Source organism: Astyanax mexicanus, chromosome 13 (genome assembly GCF_023375975.1).
Source record: "Astyanax mexicanus isolate ESR-SI-001 chromosome 13, AstMex3_surface, whole genome shotgun sequence".
Lineage (NCBI taxonomy): Eukaryota > Metazoa > Chordata > Actinopteri > Characiformes > Acestrorhamphidae > Astyanax > Astyanax mexicanus.
Window position 1 is genome coordinate 45,844,154 of NC_064420.1, and position 21,335 is coordinate 45,865,488.

General features: G+C 36.1%; 1 protein-coding gene across 1 annotated transcript in view; it reads right to left on the reverse strand.

Moving 5' to 3' along the window:
• si:ch211-236h17.3 (carbohydrate sulfotransferase 11) overlaps positions 1 to 9,690 on the reverse strand; it is a 47,504-nt gene extending 37,814 nt beyond the window's left edge. Inside the window, exon 1 of the mRNA XM_049463162.1 lies at positions 9,055 to 9,690. Coding sequence (XP_049319119.1) covers positions 9,055 to 9,148 — 94 coding nt within the window. The 5' untranslated portion in view covers positions 9,149 to 9,690. The remainder of the gene's footprint in view (positions 1 to 9,054) is intronic.
• Positions 9,691 to 21,335: the final 11,645 nt, after the last annotated feature.

Genomic DNA, 21,335 nt, shown 5'->3' on the forward strand with positions numbered 1-21,335 from the left:
TATTATAGGATTTTTTTGGTTTCATATATCTTTTAAATTAATCAACATTAATCTAATTGTCCCGGGAACATAACAGTAGGGTAAACCATTAAACCCAATGATTTCCTAATTTAGTAATGCTAAAAGCCACATGTAGAGATAGAGCTGGTCTCTAGTTTGTTGTGAAGTAAATTAAGAACCTCTCCCTTTCAGCTTTCGCCCCATTTTTAATCAATATTACTGTAATTTCAAAAAATAACAGTAAAAAGAAAAAGAGAAGTGGCCTTCTGTTGAAACCCTACAGAAGGCCATGCTCATAGGTATAACTGCCTAAAACTGTTGATAGGCTATCCTGATGCTTTCAGCAACCAAATCTGCAGAACATCTGCACTAATGTCTGGAACAAAGTACATAAATTTAGCCCAATTCTGAAAAGATTTTGTTGGAGCCACGTGAGAGAGGCCTTCAGTTGTTCAGGTTCAGTGTTCCGAACCTGGCAACCCATGTGAGCTGTGAAATTGGACTGTGGCTGCAAGCTTGCTGTCATTTCGTAAAGTTCAATCAGGACATTCAGGACATTTTGATAGCCTAAATATCATTGAAGAACATTTTTTTTTTTTTAAATGAAATGATACAGCAAAAGAACAACGCATAAATAATTAACAAAGTAATTACAATGTTTTGGTTAAAGTACTAAAACTATGCTAGGCTAGGCTACACTAATCGATCCTATTTTGATACTGTAGGACATTACTTTGACATTTTTGTCTTCAACCAAAGTCACTTTCATTTATACACATGCATTCTACGACATGTTAGAAAAATAATATTTTGTACAGCCCAACAGTGTGCACATGTTCTCCAGGAATAGAGGCCCTGTTACTATATCTTTCTTTTTTCCACTTCTCCAGGCGAACTTTCTACATGATTTACATTGCTCCACACTGGGTCACATTCCAGATGTTGGCCAGAGAAGATGACATGAAAACACATCATGACTGGGGCACTTTAACTTAAGGTCAGACAGACATAGGGCATACATTAGAGGGAAACGTAACAATGCTTTTGAATGTCCTCCATTTGTACACTGTAATCTGACTAAATGTGGATCGGTGGAGTTCAAACTCTTTAGAGAAGGTTTATAACATTTGCCAGCCTGATGAGCATCATACTCAGTGGAGTATTTGAGATAGGTTAAGTCATCCAGACTAGTGCTGGCTAATGATGTCATGCCACAAATACTGCTATCAGTTAAAACGAAGGAACAGACAGGCCACAGCTGTTTACTACCATTGCAGCAAATAAAGTGGCATAAACATATGACAGAAACTGGACGTTTGAGTCTATATTGACTCAATTTATTTACGAATGTGATCATATGTTGCTAGTTCCTAAAATCGACTTGGTTTGTTTGTGTAGTTTCGTTTTTTTTTAAACTGGCAACCCATGTGAGCTGTGAAAGTGGACTAAGGTTGCAATTTTACTTGCTGTCAATAGATGGATGGATGGATGGATAGATAGATATAAAAAGTGTTTAGATTGTTTAGATTTAGTACATACTGTTCTTTTGAAGAATACTGTAGGTCAGAATCCCTGACCCCACCCCCGCCCCCTTATCACCCTCACTATCACCCCCAGGCTAATCCACGCCCCTCCCGGAGCCAGTCGCTGGCAGCCGGGGGAAACTCAGTATAAATGCTTTAGGAATTCACCAGTATCTCCCAGCAGGGGGTTTTCCTAACATTCCAGACTCACTTTCTCTCGTCTGCCTTTCTTTCACGTTTGATTTGCACGACTCTGACGTTTGGTTTATCTCAGCAGTCGCTTCAGACAGAACTTAGACCTTACAAACACGACCGGGGGTTTTGTATTTATACAGTGTACAGCAGAGATAGAGATTGGCAAATAGGCCTTTTTATAACAACTAGTGCAATTTAAAATTAGCCATGCTAAAATGAATCATTTTACCTGCATTTTATTTTATTTTCATTTTGATATCCATCAATTTTGACATGCATTTATTGGACGATAAACCGTTCCAGATAAATTATTAAATAATATTATTGTCATTTTAAAACCACTTAATGCCACTGATATAAAGATAAAATACTATTATAGTAAACACTCTTTAAAATTATACCTTTTTTAATATGACTTAACAGTTAATATTAGAGAATATTCAGATATTTGAATTAAGATCAGATAGTTTTTTTCATCAGAATCAGCAAAAAAAGAAAAAAATGGAGACTAACTTTCTTTTGATATAAAGACAGATGACATGGGCAAAAATTTCAATCACAATATATTGTATTTTTTAACCCCTTAACAGTCCAGAACTTTGTCAACTGTCTGCCAGACTTGCTAAATATTGAGGATTTCTATTAAAGCATTACATAAAAAGTTTTCCTGTTTGATAAGGAACGTTACTGAAAAGTGTAATTGTAATTGTAATAGAAAATATTAAAAGATAATCAAGTAAATCTATCAAAAATATGACGAATAAAATCATGAAATTGGCTCTTTCCTGAACTTTATTTTAAAATCAATATTTTTCCTGAATACAAATCAATCAGTTCATCTCCTCCAAACCTTTAGTTTCGTTATGTTTGTCTAGTTTTAACGTTTATTTTCAAAACTGCAGAATTTGGGTTGATTCCTGTTACTGATCTGGGTTGGAATTATTAAGTGGAGTAGAGAGAAAACAGGCAGCTTCTCCAAGTTTCCTGTAGGAGATTTCAAACCCTAAATAAGTCATTTTACTGCAGAAAAAAAATAGTTTTGTATTACCTACACCTGTAGCCTGTATACGGAACGGTTAATTTTGTTAGATATCACATAATTCCAATATCGATTTAAATATTATAGCAACCCTTTTTTTTACAATGCTTAATATATATTTTTTTCAGTTTTTAGTTCATTTGTTTTCCTAAAAGGCCCTGGCTCAAGAAATGTTGTACATTTATACATGCTGTGCTGAATAGTGTATTTTACCTGCATCTGTTCTAATGGGATTTGGAGTTTTTACAGTATAAACTCTCTTATTGCGGAGAGAAATGATTGAAATTATGTGATTTGGTGCAGCAAAATGACCCATTTCCTTTGCAAACAGATCAATAAAGTATAATTTAACCTTTAACTCCAGTGCTGTGGGGTCAGCGTCCAGCTCAGTTTGATCATTTCCTGCTCTAGCTCACATTGAACAGCTGGTAATTAGGTAATTACTGTGGGCCTAACTGGAGCACTGACCCGTGCTGGACTCCAACCAGTCAGGGAACCAGTCAGACTGTCCTGCTCCAACAATCAGGATCAAGAGGAAAAAGTCCACTTTCGTGAAATTTCTGCGCACGATAAATGAAATTTTATTAACCAATCCAAGAAAACCACATCCCGAACACAGTCGATATTGTAACAACAATGTTATTATACAGTAAAAGAGTAAAATAACAAATGTTCACACTTCTCTGCTTAATGTAATACAGCAGGAAGCCAAAGAAAATCACCCAAACATGCTCAACCCAAACTCTCCGAACCCACAGCCACCTCAGCTTTATAATATACGCTCTAAAGGCGAGAGTGCGCGTTTGTAGCACAAATAACGGGCCAAAGAGTCTAAAAGCAGAGAGAGTGCAAATTTCTAGTCCAAATAAACGGGCCCAAGAGTCTAAAAGCGGAGAGATTGTGAGTTTCTAGCGCAGAAAAACAGGCCAAATAGTCTAAAAGCAGAGAGAGTGTGCGTTTCTAGCACAAATAACGGGCCAAAGAGTTTAAAGAGGAGAGAGTGCGCATTTCTAGCGCAGAAAAACGGGCCAAAGAGTCTAAAAGCGGAGAGAGTGCGCATTTTTAGCGCAGAAAAAGCCAAACATGCTCAACCCAAACTCTCCGAACCCACAGCCACCTCAGCTGTATAATATACGCTCTAAAGAGCCGTGAACATTTGTTTATTTCTTTTGCAGTACAGGGAACAGGTTTTTTTTTTTGGCTCATTAAATCTCAGATATTTCACTAAGATCCCTATACTTATTCCTAACCTGTATAGCCAGATTCCAGCACAGGTGATTTCTGTGTTTTAAAACGCCTGAAATCAGGTGTCTATAGAGTCTATACACTGAAACACATGATAAGTAAAATTTACTTTAAAAAACTTTTGCAACTTTCTGCATTTGCTTTTTTTTGTTAAGTAAATTTAATTTCAGATAAATGTAAGTAACTTCAACTCGGTTTCAAGACTTAAATGTTACATCGAGTAAATAAGTGAACTGAACTTCAGTTAATTCTTTCTTTTAGTAAACTTTACTTCATTTGTGCTTACAATATTACCTAATTACAATTACTTCATTATTTACAATTACTTATTATTATATATAATTTTAGTTAAAACACACATTCAAATATTTACATAATCTCAAAGATTTATTTTGGAAACAGACCAAGTCTCACTGTCTCAACACAAGAATAGAATGTAATACATTGTTTATAGTATACTATAAACAATGTATTACATATATTACATGCCATTCATGTGTAATATGTGTGTTTTAACTAAAATATTAAAATTTCGGGAATTATAATATATTATGTAGCATAGATTAATTGAGTAATATTGTATAAATGAAGTAATTGTAATTAGGTAATATTGTATGCAGAAATGAAGTAAAGTTTACTAAAAGAAAGGATTGACTGAAGTTCAGTTCACTTATTTACTCTATGTAACATTTAAGTCTTAAAACCGAGTTGAAGTTACTTAAATTTATCCGAAATTAAATTTACTTAAAAACAAGCAAATGCAGAAAGTTGCAAAACTTTTTTAAGTCAATTTTACGCATCATTTTTTTCAGTGTAAGAGTTCAGTAGCAGTAGTTTAGCTGAAAGGAACATTATTAATTATTCTCTGCTGCAGCGCTGTTAGCCAATCAGAGGCGATATATTTGCATGTATGAATATTCATGAGCAAGATAATGTGCAAATATACAGCTCAGAAAAGAGTTTCTTTGATTTTACCAAATTAAAAACCTCTGGAATATACTCAAGAGGAAGATGGATGATCACAAGCCATCAAGCAGTGTGTAAGACTGGTGGAGGAGAACATGATGTCAAGATGCATGAATACTGTGATTAAAAACCAGGGTTATTCCACCAAATATTAATTTCTGAACTCTTAAAACTTTATGAATGTGAACTTGTTTTCTTTGCATTATTATTTAAGGTCTCAAAGCTCTGAGTCTTTTTTTTGTTATTTCAGCCTTTTTTCGTTTTCTGTAAATAAATGCCAATATTTTTATTTGGAATTTGGGAGAAATGTTGTCTGTAGTTTATAGAATAAAACAACAATGTTCATTTTACTCAAACATAAACCTATAAATAGCAAAATCAGAGAAACTGGTTCAAAAACTGAAGTGCTCTCTTATTTTTTTCCAGAGCTGTATGACTCAAAATAGCCTTGAGCTTTAAGTTGCATCCAGAGGATGCCCTCAGACACTTCCTGCTAGGTTTGTCATACCAATAGATGGTAAAAGGTAAGCAAAACATCTTGAACACCTCAGGTTAATCAAGTTGATTAAGATGTTTAACCAGATTAGAATTTAAGCAGAATATGGTTTAGCATTATCAAGCATTATCAATCTGATCAAGCTAAATAACCCATTTGCTTGACCAAGCACGACCAAGCAAGACCACCCTGGTCAACCCCCATAACTAGCATGGCCCAGGCATGGCCAAAATCCATCACATCATTTTCTATGCTAGTCAAGAGCTGGTCAAAAACTTAGCATGCCAGTCTACGTTTTCACCTGAAAGACCATCTTTTTTGCACCCTTGACCACCAAAAAACAGCTTGGACCATCTTAACTCCTAGCAAAAGCAGGGTATGGTGTAAGTAAAGAAGTCAACTGAAGAACAACACAAAACACCACAAAGCAACAGTTGAGGTCTGCCTGTTGAGGTTATTAGGCAACAAGATCTTTGGTAAGAAACAAACGGACAAGGCCTGTTCAGTTAATCCATCCAGTTCAACGGTTAGACGTGGCCCAACATGAGCCATGGACAAACCAGCCCATTCAACCCAGCTGGAACAGCCTGCTTACTCAAGCTCTGCTGGTGGGCTGGTGGAAAAACCAAGAGAGCATATTGGTTTCCTTCCTCATTTTGTTTAAACATTGGAGATCTAACTTTTCTCCAAATCTATAAATCAATCTTCTTCTATATTATAGAGCTACTCCAGTCTGGCCCAAAGTCCAAATTCTGTAAACTGTAGATAATTAAGTAGTTATATAGTAACCACTAAGCCCCAGCGAGTCCAGATCTCAACACTCACCAGATATAACTTTTCTCCACTTTTACCTTCTTAAATTTTATGACATATATAGCTATATATTTTTAGTGGCAAGAGTTAAGGTGTTGGGGCTTGTTGGTTACTATATAACTACTCTATTACCTAGAGCAGGGGTGTCCAAACTAAGGCCGGTGGGCCATTTGCGACCCGTTTCCTTTTTTGGAGCGGCCCGTGAGGTATTTTAGAAATAGAATGAAAGTTGGCCCGCTGTTAAGCAGGTTTTTATAATGTGAGATTCAAAGTTTGAGCGCTAGGTGTCAGAAACGGGCCAAAGAGTCTAAAAGCGGAGAGGGTGCGCATTTCTAGCGCAGAAAAACGGGCCAAAGAGTGTAAAAGCGGAGAGAGTGCGCATTTCTAGTGGAAAAAAATGGGCCAAAGAGTGTAAAAGCAGAGAGAGTGCGCATTTCTAGTGGAAAAAAATGGGCCAAAGAGTGTAAAAGCAGAGAGAGTGCGCATTTCTAGTGGAATAAAATGGGCCAAAGAGTCTAAAAGCGGAGAGGGTGCGCATTTCTAGTGCAGCAAAACAGGCCGAAGAGTCTAAAAGCGGCGAGAGTGCGCGTTTGTAGCACAAATAACGGGCCAAAGAGTCTAAAAGCAGAGAGAGTGCAAATTTCTAGTCCAAATAAACGGGCCCAAGAGTCTAAAAGCGGAGAGATTGTGAGTTTCTAGCGCACAAAACCAGGCCAAAGAGTCTAAAAGCGGAGAGGGTGCGCATTTCTAGCGCAGAAAAACAGGCCAAATAGTCTAAAAGCAGAGAGTGTGCGTTTCTAGCACAAATAACGGGCCAAAGAGTTTAAAGCGGAGAGAGTGCGCAGTTTTAGCGCAGAAAAAGGGCAAATGAGTCTAAAAGTTGCTGTAATTAAGGAGTTTAATATTAAGAGACACCATGAAATGAAACATCAATTTGGAATATCTTAGTTTACACAACACTGTCAAAGATAAAGATAGTAAGTCAAGTAAAATGGTGTGTAAATGAAAGTAATCAGAAAAAAATATTATTTAAAGTGGTAAATTTCATTATTTGTTTTATTACAGAGTCTGTGGCCCGTAACTTTAAATATATTTCTCCTTCTGGTCCCAAACAAAAAAAGTTTGGACACCCCAGACATAGAGTGTTTGGGTTTTGGGTTAAATTAGAGTAGCTCTAGTCCAATAAGATGGACTGGTCCTCATGATACTGAGTTGCTCTGGAAGAGCCATATCATGAGGACCATTCCTGATTATTGGACTAGAACTAGGCTAGTCCAGTATCACCCAAAAACCCAAATACATTAGGTAATATTGAAGCAGTTATAAAGTAATCTCCAAGCCTCAACAAGTCCACTTCTAAACACGCACCAGATCTAGCTTTTCTCCACATCTACCTTCTTCTATTGTTTGACATATATTGCTATATATTTTCACAAACAGAAGAGTCATATCATAAGAACAATTACTCAACATTCACCAGATCTTAGGCTGCTATGGATTAGTCATATCATAAGAACCAGTTGATCTTATTGGGCTAAAGCTACTCCAGTTTGGCCCAAAACCCAAAACTCTAGGTAAGTAAGTAGTCATAAAGTAATCTCCAAGCTCACCATGACTATAATATGGAAGAGCCATATCATAAGGACCAGCTTATGGACCAGATCTAGCCCAAACCTCAATAACACTCTATGTAATGAAGTAGTTATAAAGTAATCTCCAAGCCCAGCATTTAGTACTGAAGGCTCACCAGATCTCAAGTTGCTCTAGGTAAGCCACATCATAAGGACCAGTTGATCTTTTTGGACTAAAGCTACTCCAATTTGGCCCAAAACCCGAAAACCATAGGTAATTAAGTAGTTCTAAAGTAATCCTCAAGCCCCCAGAAAACCCAGCATTCATTTCTTAACACTCACCAGATCTTGAGTTTCTCTGAATTAGCCATATCATTAGGACCAGATTATCTTATTGGACTAAAGCTACTCCAGTTTGGCTCAAAACCCAAAAACTCTATATAATAAAGTAGTTATAAAGCCCAGCATTCATTACTCAGCACTATCTCTCTCTCTCTCTCTCTCTCTCTCTCTGTATATATATATATATATATATATATATATATATATACAGAGAGAGAGAGAGAGAGATGTATAGTATATGTATACATATATATACATATATATATATATATATATATATATATATATATATATATATATATATTTATATATGTATATATATATATATATATATATACTATAGTATGACCCAAAAACTCTAGTTAATAAAGTAGTTATAAAGTTATCTCCAAGACCAGCATTTATTATTTAACACCAGATTTCAACACCAGCCGAGTTGCTCTGGATTAGCCATATTATAAAGACCAGTCCATTTTGTTGGACTAGAGCTACTTCACTTTGGCCCAAAACCCAAAAACTCTGGATAATAAAGTAGCTATAAAGTATAAATCTCCAAGCCCGACATTCATTACTCAACACTCACTAGATCTCAAGTTCGATTAGCCATATTATAAGGACCTGTTAATCTTATTTGACTAGAACTAGCCTACTCCAGTTTGGCCCAAAACCCCAAAACTCTATGTAATAAAGTAGTTATAAAGTAATTTCCAATCCCACCATTGGAACCAGAGCTAGCCTACCGAAGTATGACCCAAAAACTCAAACACTCTAGATAATTAAGTAGTTATAAAATTATTTCCAAGCCCCCCAGCAAGCCCACCATTACTCAACACTAGCTGATCTTATTGGACTCCAGACACTCACCAGATCTGGAGTTGCTCTGGAAGTACAGGATCAGGATGAAGAAGGATCCCACGCATGTGGCCAGAAACATCCGACCCACTTTGGGCTTTATCATCGTGCCTCTCCCGGCCTCCCGGGGCTCATACGAGGCGACTGCTGGGCTCCGTCCCAAACGCAGACTCTCTGGACTGGGGGAAAGGGGTTAACAGGGGTCCTGAGTGGCTCCGTCCCGGAGGGGCACAGGCAGAAGGTCCCATTAGTGAAGCAGACTCTCAGCCGGACGCGACAAGAAACCAAGGAACCAAGAAACCAAGCAGTAGCTACCAGTACCAGTACAAGTACCGGTACCAGTACCAGAGAACATGAACACCAGTACCGGTGACAGTGCTAAAATCTTGACTACAGCAGCTGAGACAGTCCGAGTTTCAGAGCTTCACCACCCCCCATCTGCTCCAATCACTCCGCTATGGCACCGGTGTCCAAAACGTGCGTTCCGGATCTGAACGTGTAGTATATAAACGTGCGCTTTTACGCGTGCGAGCGCGCGCTACAAGTCCGCGTCTCCGTATCTCCCGTATCTCTTCAGCCTCTCTCTGTGATTTCCTTTACGCAGAGTGAGCTCGAAAACATGGAGGGCTCTGTATCAAAAAGTTTCAGCCGTGACGTCACGACCACCCATGACGCAAGCGCTTGGTGGAAAAGCCAAACAGCACAGAAGCACTGCGGACTGCGCACGCGCAGAGGGGCTGTTTCACATCACACACGCAAAATGTTACAAACTTATTTTTTGTTATGTCATAAAAAAACTGCTACATTAGAAACCTAAAGAAACCTCATAGATCTGTCTGAGGATGAGGAGGATGAAGATGAGGAGGAAGAGGATGAAGAGGAGGAGGATAATAAATAAATAAAACAGGTAATAAGAACACAAATGGTCGTTTGTTCAGAGCCACAGTCGTGCTCCAGTTCACAGTATAGAAAAGGTTATTGCGAGATAGGGGGAGGTACTAAAACCCAAACTGTGCCAAGACTTGTGGGACATTAGTGACCTCTGGTGGCTTTAGATCTGAAAAAAATGAAGAGACCACTTCAGTTTCTGAATCAGTTTCTCTGATTTTGCTATTAATAGGTTTATGTTTGAGTAAAATGAACATTGTTGTTTTATCCTATAAACTACAGACAACATTTCTCCCAAATTCCAAAAAATAAAAATATTTTCATTGTATTTCTTATTGCAGAAAATGAGAAATGACTGAAATAACAAAAAATAATAAAAAAATAAATGCAGAGCTTTCAGACCTCAAGTTCATATTTATAAAGTTCAGAAATCAATATTTGGTGGAATAACCCTGGTTTTAATTACAGTTTTGGCATGTAAATGCATCTTGGCATCATGTTCTCCTCCACCAGTCTTACACACTGCTTTTGGATAACTTTATGCTTTACACTCCTGGTACAAAAATTCAAGTTTTGGTTGGATGGCTTGTGATCTTCCATCTTCCTCTTGATTATATTCCAGAGATTTTCAATTTGGTAAAATCAAAGAAACTCATCATTTTAAAGTGGTCTCTTATTTTTTTCCATTTTTTAGAGAGAGCCAGACTTGAAAAAAAGTACTTATTAGATACAGATACAGCATTTTAGAACTTAAGGTCAGTACTGCAGTAAAAATAAGAAGAACTGGGTAAAACTATTGTATTGTTCTTGCTGTCTTATAGTGCTTTAAATAGATAGATAGATAGATAGATAGATAGATAGATAGATAGATAGATAGATAGATAGATAGATAGATAGATAGATAGATAGATAGATAGATAGAAATTATAATGTATAAAAGTACAGTCTTTAGGGTGTGTGTAACGGAGAATGGAGGTAGAGCAGTTGAACACAGTAGACAATGAACATCAGTTGATTTGCATATTGTGACGATAAGTGATGTCAGCTGTACAGACAGTGCAAATACCCAGTTATATAATAATCTAAATTTAGCAGTGCAAACATGTAGATATGTAAACGGTAGTAGTGCTGGAACAAAAAGTGTCACAGAGTCTTCAGTTTGCTGTGCTGAGAGGAGTTGAACAGTCTTATGTATGGCCTGAGGGACAAAAGACCTCCAGAGTCTGTCTGTGGAGCAGGACTGGGATGGTGCTGAGAAGTGGATAGTGAACATTGCCCATGATGTTCATGATGCCAGTGGTGTATTCATGCATTATGTTGCAACAGTCGTGCAGGAATGTTATAGAATGTTATAGAATGTTATAAGGAAAAGGAAAATGAAGGAACGGAAAATAAGGAAAATTATAATAAATGATTAACATTGCTTATAACACTAAAAGTCCTGTAGTACCATCTTCAGAAACACCACCAACACAACACCCAGGCAGAGAGACAGAGCGTCCGTATGCCCCACAGGCCACAGGATCTGCTGCAGTCTGGTCATGAATAAGATAATCTCTTCAGATCTTGTTTAATCACGCCAAACAGCAAAGCAAAGAAACGTCAGATTGGATTGTGTTTACTTCTGCCACGTCTAACTCAGCCGCCGGGCGGGAGTTATTTACTCAGAGACGAAGATCTCTATCAGCTGCCACTCCAGCTGGAACCAGTTCAGCATCAGAGTTCAGAATCCTTCAATTCACACCTTTTGCTGACACAGATGTGCAACTGCACACACTGTACACTGAAAAAAATGATGGGTAAAATTTACTTTAAAATTTACTTTTTTTTTAAGTACATTTAATTTCAGATAAATTTAAGTAACTTCAACTCGGTTTCAAGACTTAAATGTTACATAGAGTAAATAAGTGAACTGAACTTCAGTCAATCCTTACTTTTAGTAAACTTTACTAAATTTCTGCATACAATATTACCTAATTACAGTTACTTAATCCATACAATATTATTATATATAATTTAAGCTAAAACACACATTCAAATATTTACATAACCTCAAAGATTTATTTTGTAAACAGACCAAGTCTCACTGTCTCAACACAGTATACTAAACTAAACATATTTCAGTAATATAAAATATATTATATATCATAAACTATTTGGGTAAGTAAAGTTTACTAAAAGAAAGGATTGATTTAGCAAAAATAAATGAAGTAAAGTTTACTAAAAGAAAGGATTGACTTAAGTTCAGTTCACTTATTTACTCTATGTAACATTTAAGTCTTGAAACCGAGTTGAAGTTACTAAAATTTATCTGAAATTAAATTTACTTAAAAAAAGCAAATGCAGAAAGTTGCTAAAGTTTTTTCAAGTAAATTTTACTCATCATTTTTCTCAGTGTAGAAGTGAAGTACTGCCAATAGAATATGATTTCCTGGAGCAAACAAAACCTAAACCTATTGGCACCATGTTTAATCACAGTGGAACTGTGATGAACTGTGTGATTATCTGCTCTTTTCACTGAATGCAATCAAATCCACACAGACTCTAAACCCCTAAATTAGTTTTAACTTATTTGATATTTCCAAAACAGTACTGAACAATTTTTAAATATTTTTTAAATAAACAACCGTGGCCACATACTAGTGCATCTTAAAAAATTAGAATATCATTAATATTTCAGTAATGTAGTTAAAAATGTGAAACTCAGCTCTGGAAAAAAAATAAGAGAGCACTTAAAAATGATGGCTTTCTTTAATTTAACAAAATTAAAAACCTCTGGAATATAATCAAGAGGAAGATGGATGATCACAAGCCATCAAACCAAGATGAACTGAACTGCTTGAATTTTTGCACCAGGAGTAAAGCAGCATAAAGTTATCCAAAAGCAGTGTGTAAGACTGGTGGAGGAGAACATGATGCCAAGATGCATGAAAACTGTGATTAAAAAAACAGGGTTGTTCCACCAAATATTGATTCCTGAACTTTATTAATATGAATATAATACTATTAATATGAACTTGTTTTCTTTGCAATATATTTAAGGTCTGAAAGCTCTGCATCTTTTTTTTATTATTATTTTAGCCATTTCTCATTTTATGCAAAGAAACATTTAATAAAAAATCTTAGTTGTAATCAGTCAAAATATACATTTTAACATTTTAAAATCAGAATTTTCAAAATGTAAATGGATCATTTCATTGTCCTCCAAATCTTTCATTTCATTTTCTAAATTTTATGTCAATCATGCAGAATTTGTGGCTGATTCTTCTTAAAACTGATCTAAAATGATTAAGTGTTATTTAGGAGTCTCTAAAGCTCTCAAAGTTTTCAGAATAGAAATAACTTATTTTAACTGCAGAGAAAAATTATTTTGTAACACCTAAACCTGTAGCCCACGTACAGGACATACAGTTAACTCAGGAAACTCTCTATAATCAGTTATAAAGAGTATATGTAACAGAAGCTGTAGGCCTGCCTCTCTATAGCTGACAAAGGCCTGATTTGCTGATTAATCCCTGAAGTTCCTCCATTCTGAGAGCAGCTGTGGGTGTCTGGTGTTTGGTATCTATAGCAGAAGTGCCATCTGCAGCCTGGCAGGGGCAGATTCACATGACCAACCAAAAACCACAGTATGTGCAGAATGCAACCCAACACAGATGCAACTAACAAAGCACTTCTGTGATCAAGAGGCTTATGGGCTTTTAGATGAGGTTTAATCAACACTACAGATCCAAACAGGCTGTTAAGAAGTAAGGATTCCCTTTAAATTGGATTTTAATAAGGAATATTATTCAGTTCTTCATCTGAACTTCTCTAAATTATACTATAATTACTATGAATTATACAGCTCTGGAAAAAAATAATAAACTTTAATAAATAAATAAATAATAAACTTAAAATAATAAACACTTCAGTTTCTAAATCAGTTTCTCTGATTTTGCTATTTATAGGTTTATGTTTGAGTAAAATGAACATTGTTGTTTTATTCTATAAACTACAGACAACATTTCTCCCAAATTCCAAATAAAAATATTGTCATTTAGAGCATTTATTTGCAGAAAATAAGTTCATATTCATAAAGTTTTAAGAGTTCAGAAATAAATATTTGGTGGAATAAGCCTGGTTTTTAATCACAGTTTTCATGCATCTTGGCATCATGTTCTCCTCCACCAGTCTTACACACTGCTTTTGAATAAGGTTATGCCTTTATAGACTTGGCAAAAAATCATGGGACACAAAACTTGTTCCTGTCCTAAGACACATGCCATGTAACTGTATTATTGTACTGTATAATAAATATACTGTGATTTTATTACTGTTTTTTTGTTCGGACTATAAGAGGCACCAGATTATAAAAGGCCTGGAGGCCTGAATTCCTGCACAGATTTGTGGTTTTTCAGCTCAAGCACACCTGATTCTGCTTACCAGTAAACTGTCAGGTTTAGTAAGTGTATAAGAGGACGGAAATGACTAAACTGTGCTGGACTCCAGCCCTCGGTTCCCCACTACTGCTCTACCTTGTGCAGACCATGCATCAGACCATAAGATATATACAGGGGTTGGACAATGAAACTGAAACACCTGGTTTTAGAGCACAATAATTTATTGTGGTGACGGACAGTTCTGGTGGAAACAGGAGAGTTGAGGTGCACATTGAATTCTGCCGTGATTTGATCAGCCGTGGTTTTATGTTTTTGGATACAATCCGGGTTAGCACCTGAACATCCCTTTCAGACAGCTTCCTCTTACAGCGTCCACAGTTAATCCTGTTGGATGTGGGTGGTCCTTCTTGGTGGTATGCTGACATTACCCTGGATACCGTGGCTCTTGATGCATCACAAAGACTTGCTGTCTTGGTCACAGATGCTCCAGCAAGACGTGCACCAACAATTTGTTCTCTTTTGAACTCTGGTATGTCACCCATAATGTTGTGTGCATTTCTTATTTTTGCATTTTGTCATACTTACATTTTTCAAATGTACAAATGTAACCTGAGCAAATATAAAAAGCACTTTTTAAACAATAATTTAAAAATCAAGAAATAACTTAAATAGGACCTGTCTGACAACATAAAGCAGACAAAAGATCTCAAAAAGCAACAGATTATACCCCGATCTGAAGAAAAGTCTTTGATCATCTATCAGTCTGGGAAAGGTTATAAAGTAATTTCTAAAGCTTTGGGACTCCAGAGAACCACAGTGAGAGCTATTATTCACTAATAAAGAAAAAAAAAAAACATGGAACACCAGTGAACCTTCCCAGGAGTGACCAGCCGACCGAAAATACTCCAAAAGGGCACAAGCAACTCGTCCAGGAGGTCCAAAAAGAACCCAGAACAACATTTAAAGGACTGCAGGATCTCATTCGCCTCAGTTAAGGTCAGTGTTAATGATTCAATAATAAGAAAGAGACTGGGTGCATCTCATTATCATTTACCAACTAACATCTTATTAATGATCCCCAGAACTTTGGGTAAATATTATTTGGACTGACATGACAAAACTGGAACTTTTTAGAAGGTATGTGTCCCGTTATATCTAGTGTAAAACTGTAAAACACATCATTTCAGAAAAAGAGCATCATACTGTATGAAAACATGGTGGTGGTAGTGTGATGATGTGCTGGACAACTTGCTTTAAAAGATGGAAGCAGGAATTCTGCTGTTTTCTCCAGACAATCCTGAAGGAGAATATCCGGCCATCTGTTCCTTAGTGACCTCAAGCTCAGGTGTACTTGGGTTCTGCAGCAGGACAATGACCCAAAGCACACAAACAAAAAGGTCACCTCTGAATGGCTTAAAAAATAAACTAAATGAAGTTTTTTTTAGTGGTCTAGTTAAAGTCTGATTGAGATGCTGTGGATGATCTTAAACAGGATGTTTATGCTGGAAAATCCACAATTCCTCCACAGAGATGTAAAAAACATATTATTATCAGTAAAGCTTGATTGCAGTTGTTGCCGCCAAGAGTGACACAACCAAATTATTAGATTTAGGGGCAAAAACTTTTTCACACAGGGCTAGATTGGACTAGATAGTTTTTTTGTCCCTTAATAAATAAAATGATAGTTTAAAAAGTGCTTTTTATATTTACTCAGGTTATATTTGTTTAATATTACAGTTTGTTTGATAATCTGAAAAATATCAGTATGACAGAAAAAGCAAAAATTGCAGCAGCACAACATTGTATGACATTGTGTTTTTTACCTGTGCATGTAACAGAAAGCTGGGAATGACTCTGGAAAAGCTCTGGAAAACTGTGGAAAGACAAGAGGTATGATATTTTGAGCATTTTCTTCTCTGAATATTTATTTCTTCATTTATCTAAGATCACCATCCTCCTGTTCTCCACCTGGACAAAACATACCATTCTGTCTACTCTGTGGATCATTATATTTATTCCCTTCCCCATTCCTCATCTTCTTCCAAACCTTCCAGCACCTTCTCCTCCTCCTCCACACTTGCTTCTCGCTCCTCACCCGTGATCTCGTACTCTGAAAAATTCTCCTGCAGCCATTCATCACCTTCCTCCTCATTTATCCTCTCCTCCACAAACTCCTCCACCCATTAGTCTTTCACTTTTACTATCCTTCTTCTCTCTGCTCTCTTCTCTGGCTCGATGAGTTTGGGTGATGATGGTTTTAAAAGTGAGTTTTGGAGCTTTTCTCTTGGGCCCAATCCCATTTTACCCCTTGCCCCCAACACTTAGTCTTACTGGGTGCAAATTATACAATGATAATGGGGGGGTGTCTCTCTTCCATACTGTAATGTCTGCAGCACATTATACAGCAAAATCCACAGTTAATCCTGCAAAAACACACACAATGCTATTGGCTGCAATCTTTCATTAGCTTACTCGTCATTCAATTTTAATTCATTTTCTACAGGATCTCTCTCACAGGAATCATTTGATATTTAATTCTAAATAAACAGAAAACAACAATGTAACTGAACATCCCTTCTAGATAATGCCCAGCTTTTATCCCAAGGAATGTAGGAATGCATTTATATAGCTTGGCTAATGCCTTTTAAAAAGCTTGGCAAATGTTCATTTTTAAGTAGCCTAGTAAAAAGATAGAAAATATGTCTTACCTTAAAAATGTAATACACCAATTTACTGTAACACTACTCATCTGAGTAACTAATTTCTCACTAGGTCTACTGAAGCTTTTAGTTTCTTGTTTACATTCACATTTCCATTATCTCAGAAAATTAGAATATTATATAAGACCAATTGGTACTTTTGGCAGTGTGGGCAGTGTGCCAAGTCCGGCTGGAAAATGAAATCCACATCTCCATAAATGTTGTCAGTAGCAGAGAGAAGAAGCATGAAGTGCTGTAAGATTTTGTGGGAAAACAAAACTGCACTGACTTTAGACTTGATAATAAAACACAGTGGATCAACACCAGCAGATGACATGTCTCTTTATCCAAACCATCACTGATCATTTTTACAATTTTACATTTTAATTAGAAATCAAGGGAGCAGAGTCTGGAGGAAGAGTGGAGAGACACACAGTCCAAACTGCTCGAGGTCTAGTGTGAAGTTTCCACCAATCAGTGATGGTTTGGAGAGACATGTCATCTGCTGGTGTTGATCCACTGTGTTATAAATTATAATATCAAGCTGACAACTTTTATGGAGATGAGGATTTCATTTTCCAGCAGGACTTGGCAAACTGACCACACTGCGTACCAAAAGTACCAATTGGTCTTAGTTATATAATATTCTAATTTTCTGAGACACTGATTTTTACGTTTTCATTGGCTGTAAGCCATAATATAATCATTAACAATAAAATAACTAAAAATAAACACTTAAAATAGATCACTCTTTGTGTAAAACATCTATATATGAGTTTCACATTTTGAACTGAATTACTGAAATAAAGTAACTTTTTAATGATTTTCTAATTTCGAACTCCGAACACAATTAAACGCAATTATAGTTAAAATAAAGTTAAAATAAAAGCAATAACGTGCATTTATGATGATGAAAATCATACATCAAGATGTATCACTGGATGTGCACTTCCTAACATGTATAATATGTAATTAATTAATTTATTTATTAATCATTTATTGACTTGAATATGAAGTAAAGGGCAAAAAATACTAAAAAATACTATTTTAGTGTTTTTCTATTTTTGACGCTATAAAATAGCAGTGATTGTGATCTGTGGTTAACAGTTTGCGCAAGCATCAGTTGTTTTTCACCAAAGTATCTTTTTTAAAACATCACTGAACCCAGAATCAATGCAGCCTCCTCTGAGTTCAGAAATCAGACTAATGACCCTGCTGTTTTCTCTGGCTGGGTTCAGACTGGGTTGGCCGGGTTTGGGGTGTCCTGACAGCAGGAGGATCCTCTTCATGGAGACCGCTACTTGAACCCGGTTATCTCAGATGTGCAGTGATTAAAGGTCACGGTATGTCTCTGATTACAGTAGACATGTGCTCACTTTTGTCCTGGAGTTGCTGCTGGTCACATACACACAGGGGTTGGGTTTCAAGGCTAAACTGGAGCAGCCTGGTGGTCAATCTTCATTAATTGCACATTACTGCAACAGTAAGAGCAGAGTGTGAAGGTTCAATTAGCAGGGTAAGAGCACAGTTCTGCTCAAAATATTGCAATGAACACAACATTATGGGTGACATACCAGAGTTCAAAAGAGGACAAATTGTTGGTGCACGTCTTGCTGGCGCATCTGTGACCAAGACAGCAAGTCTTTGTGATGCATCAAGAGCCACAGTATCCAGGGTAATGTCAGCGAGATACCACCAAGAAGGACCAACCACATCCAACAGGATTAACTGTGGACGCTGTAAGAGGAAGCTGTCTGAAAGGGATGTTCGGGTGCTAACCCGGATTGTATCCAAAAAACATAAAACCACGGCTGATCAAATCACGGCAGAATTCAATGTGCACCTCAACTCTCCTGTTTCCACCAGAACTGTCCGTCACCACAATAAATTACTGTGGTCTAAAACCAGGTGTTTCAGTTTCATTGTCCAACCCCTGTACATATACATTCAAACACAGATACCTTGGAAATGAACCAACTTATAATAAGTGAGTTTAATCTATTGCCATTAATAGCTTCTGGCACAATCTGTTTGCATACTAAGTGGGTGTGTCCCTTAGTTTCTGACTAACACTCACCGTCAGTGTGTAGTCATTCTCCCTGGGCTAACTTAGGTAAAGTTGTAGATCATATATTATGATTAACTATTTGGTCTCTGTGTTGTAGGCTGTAAGAACAAGCATCATTTTCTGAGCTGCTATAATAACTCTGTGTTGGCTGTGCTTTTTCTTTTTCATCTACTTTTCTATAAGTATTTTAAAAAAAAAAGAAATAATTAAATAAATAAGAAAACTAAATACAAATCTACAAATTTTATTCACCTGTCCATCACATTTAAAGTAAAATTATTATGCAAAGCAATTGATATATAAAAATAATAATAATAATATACTATCATATATTTTGTGTTCTGGTTAACTTGGAGAAAATTACATTAATTGTGTAATATTTACTAAAACAACTGTATTATATAGTACCTATAAAATATATAAGTTCAGGAAAATCAATCTAAACATACCATAAAAACATATAGACACATAAATAGCAAAGAATTTATAAAACATAAAATAAAGGAAAAGATAATAGTAGTGAAAGTAAAGTAAAAGGATAAGAATAAGAATTAATTAACTAAGAACATAGGGGAAAAAATCACAGGATTTCTGATGGTTATTAGAAAATAAAAGTTTAAAATGATTCAGTGATCCCAGCGAACTGAGCTTTAACATTTCCTGTGTAATAAACACTAACTGCTCAGGTAAAAAGGTCAATATTTTGCGAGGTGTGTTACGGATTCCACACAGCACTAAAAGCCCTTCAGGTCTGGCAGACGTTCATCAGAGGTCTATATTTGAAGATCTCAGCAGAGAAATAATACGCTGGATTAGTTCAATTTGTCACTTACTGAGCTGAGCTGACAAAACAAGAATCTTAGAAATGTTTAGTGTATCATTACAGGATTAGAGGAGATTCTCTCGTTACGAACTCAAACTCAAACCCAGACTCAGAGATTCACTCAGGTCTTAGTCTCTAAACCTGGATCAGGTGTAATCCCTGATCATCAGATCCCTGCGTTTCCCCTTTCATCATTGTTCTTTATGGGGTTGCCAGATATAAAGCCTCAGTCAGAAGACTGTAAGGAGACTGGATTTAGTGCTGCATCAACAGAGAACTCTAAATGATAAAATCCATTACTTAATCATGGAGCTTTAGGTGGGGGAAAAAAAAAGCTATTCTGAACGAAAAGATTTTTGACACCACTTCAGTTTCTGAATCAGTTTCTCTGATTTTGCTATTTATAGGTATATAAAGGTTTGAGTAAAATGAACATTGCTGTTTATTCTATAAACTACAGACTACATTTCTCCCAAATTCCAAATAACAATAGTCATTTAGAGCATTTATTTACAGAAAATGAGAAATGGCTGAAATTACAAAAAAGACGCAGAGCTTTCAGAAAGTTTTAAGAGTTCAGAAATCAATATTTGGTGGAATAAGCCTGGTTTTTAATCACAGTTTTCATGCATCTTGGCATCATGTTCTCTTTCTCCACCAGTCTTACACACTGCTTTTGGATAACTTTATGCTGCTTTACTCCTGGTGCAAAACAAAAAGCAGTTTAGTTTGGTTTGATGGCTTGTGATCATCCATCATAAATTCCACAGGTTTACAACCACCCCTAACACAGCTAAATCCGCTGGAACTGTGTGAGAATATTGGAGCTGTAGGGGATGGATTATCTCAGGACTCCATTAGGAACCTCTACAACCTCTCTACATGCTGAGACGTCTGGCATGATGTAGTGTTACACTCTACTTCTGAATGTGTAGGTCAATAAATATGACCAATGATGATTGAATGTTAAAAAGACAACGTTTTCATAAATGTCAACATTTTTACCATATGTTACAACAATGTATTAAATGAAGTACAGTCAAACATAGTGTACTTTTTTTTTACAGCAAAATATCTAAATGCAAACACTGTAAATAAAATTATAACAATATATTAAAAGTTTTGCCTGTTACACTCCACCACTAAATATTATAAGGGGCAATATGACAATATTATTATTACAATACACATAGTCTGTAACACTGAGCAAGATTTAGAAACATCACCCTTTACATTTGATATAAACTACACTTTTAAAATTAAGTATATATATATATACTTATATATTATAATATACTATATACTTAAAATATATATATACTTATATTTTAGGTGTTTATTTATTTTTATTGTTGATGATCATGGCTTACAGCCCATACAAACCCAAAAATGTCTCAGAAAATTAGAATAATATATAAGACCAATTGGTACTT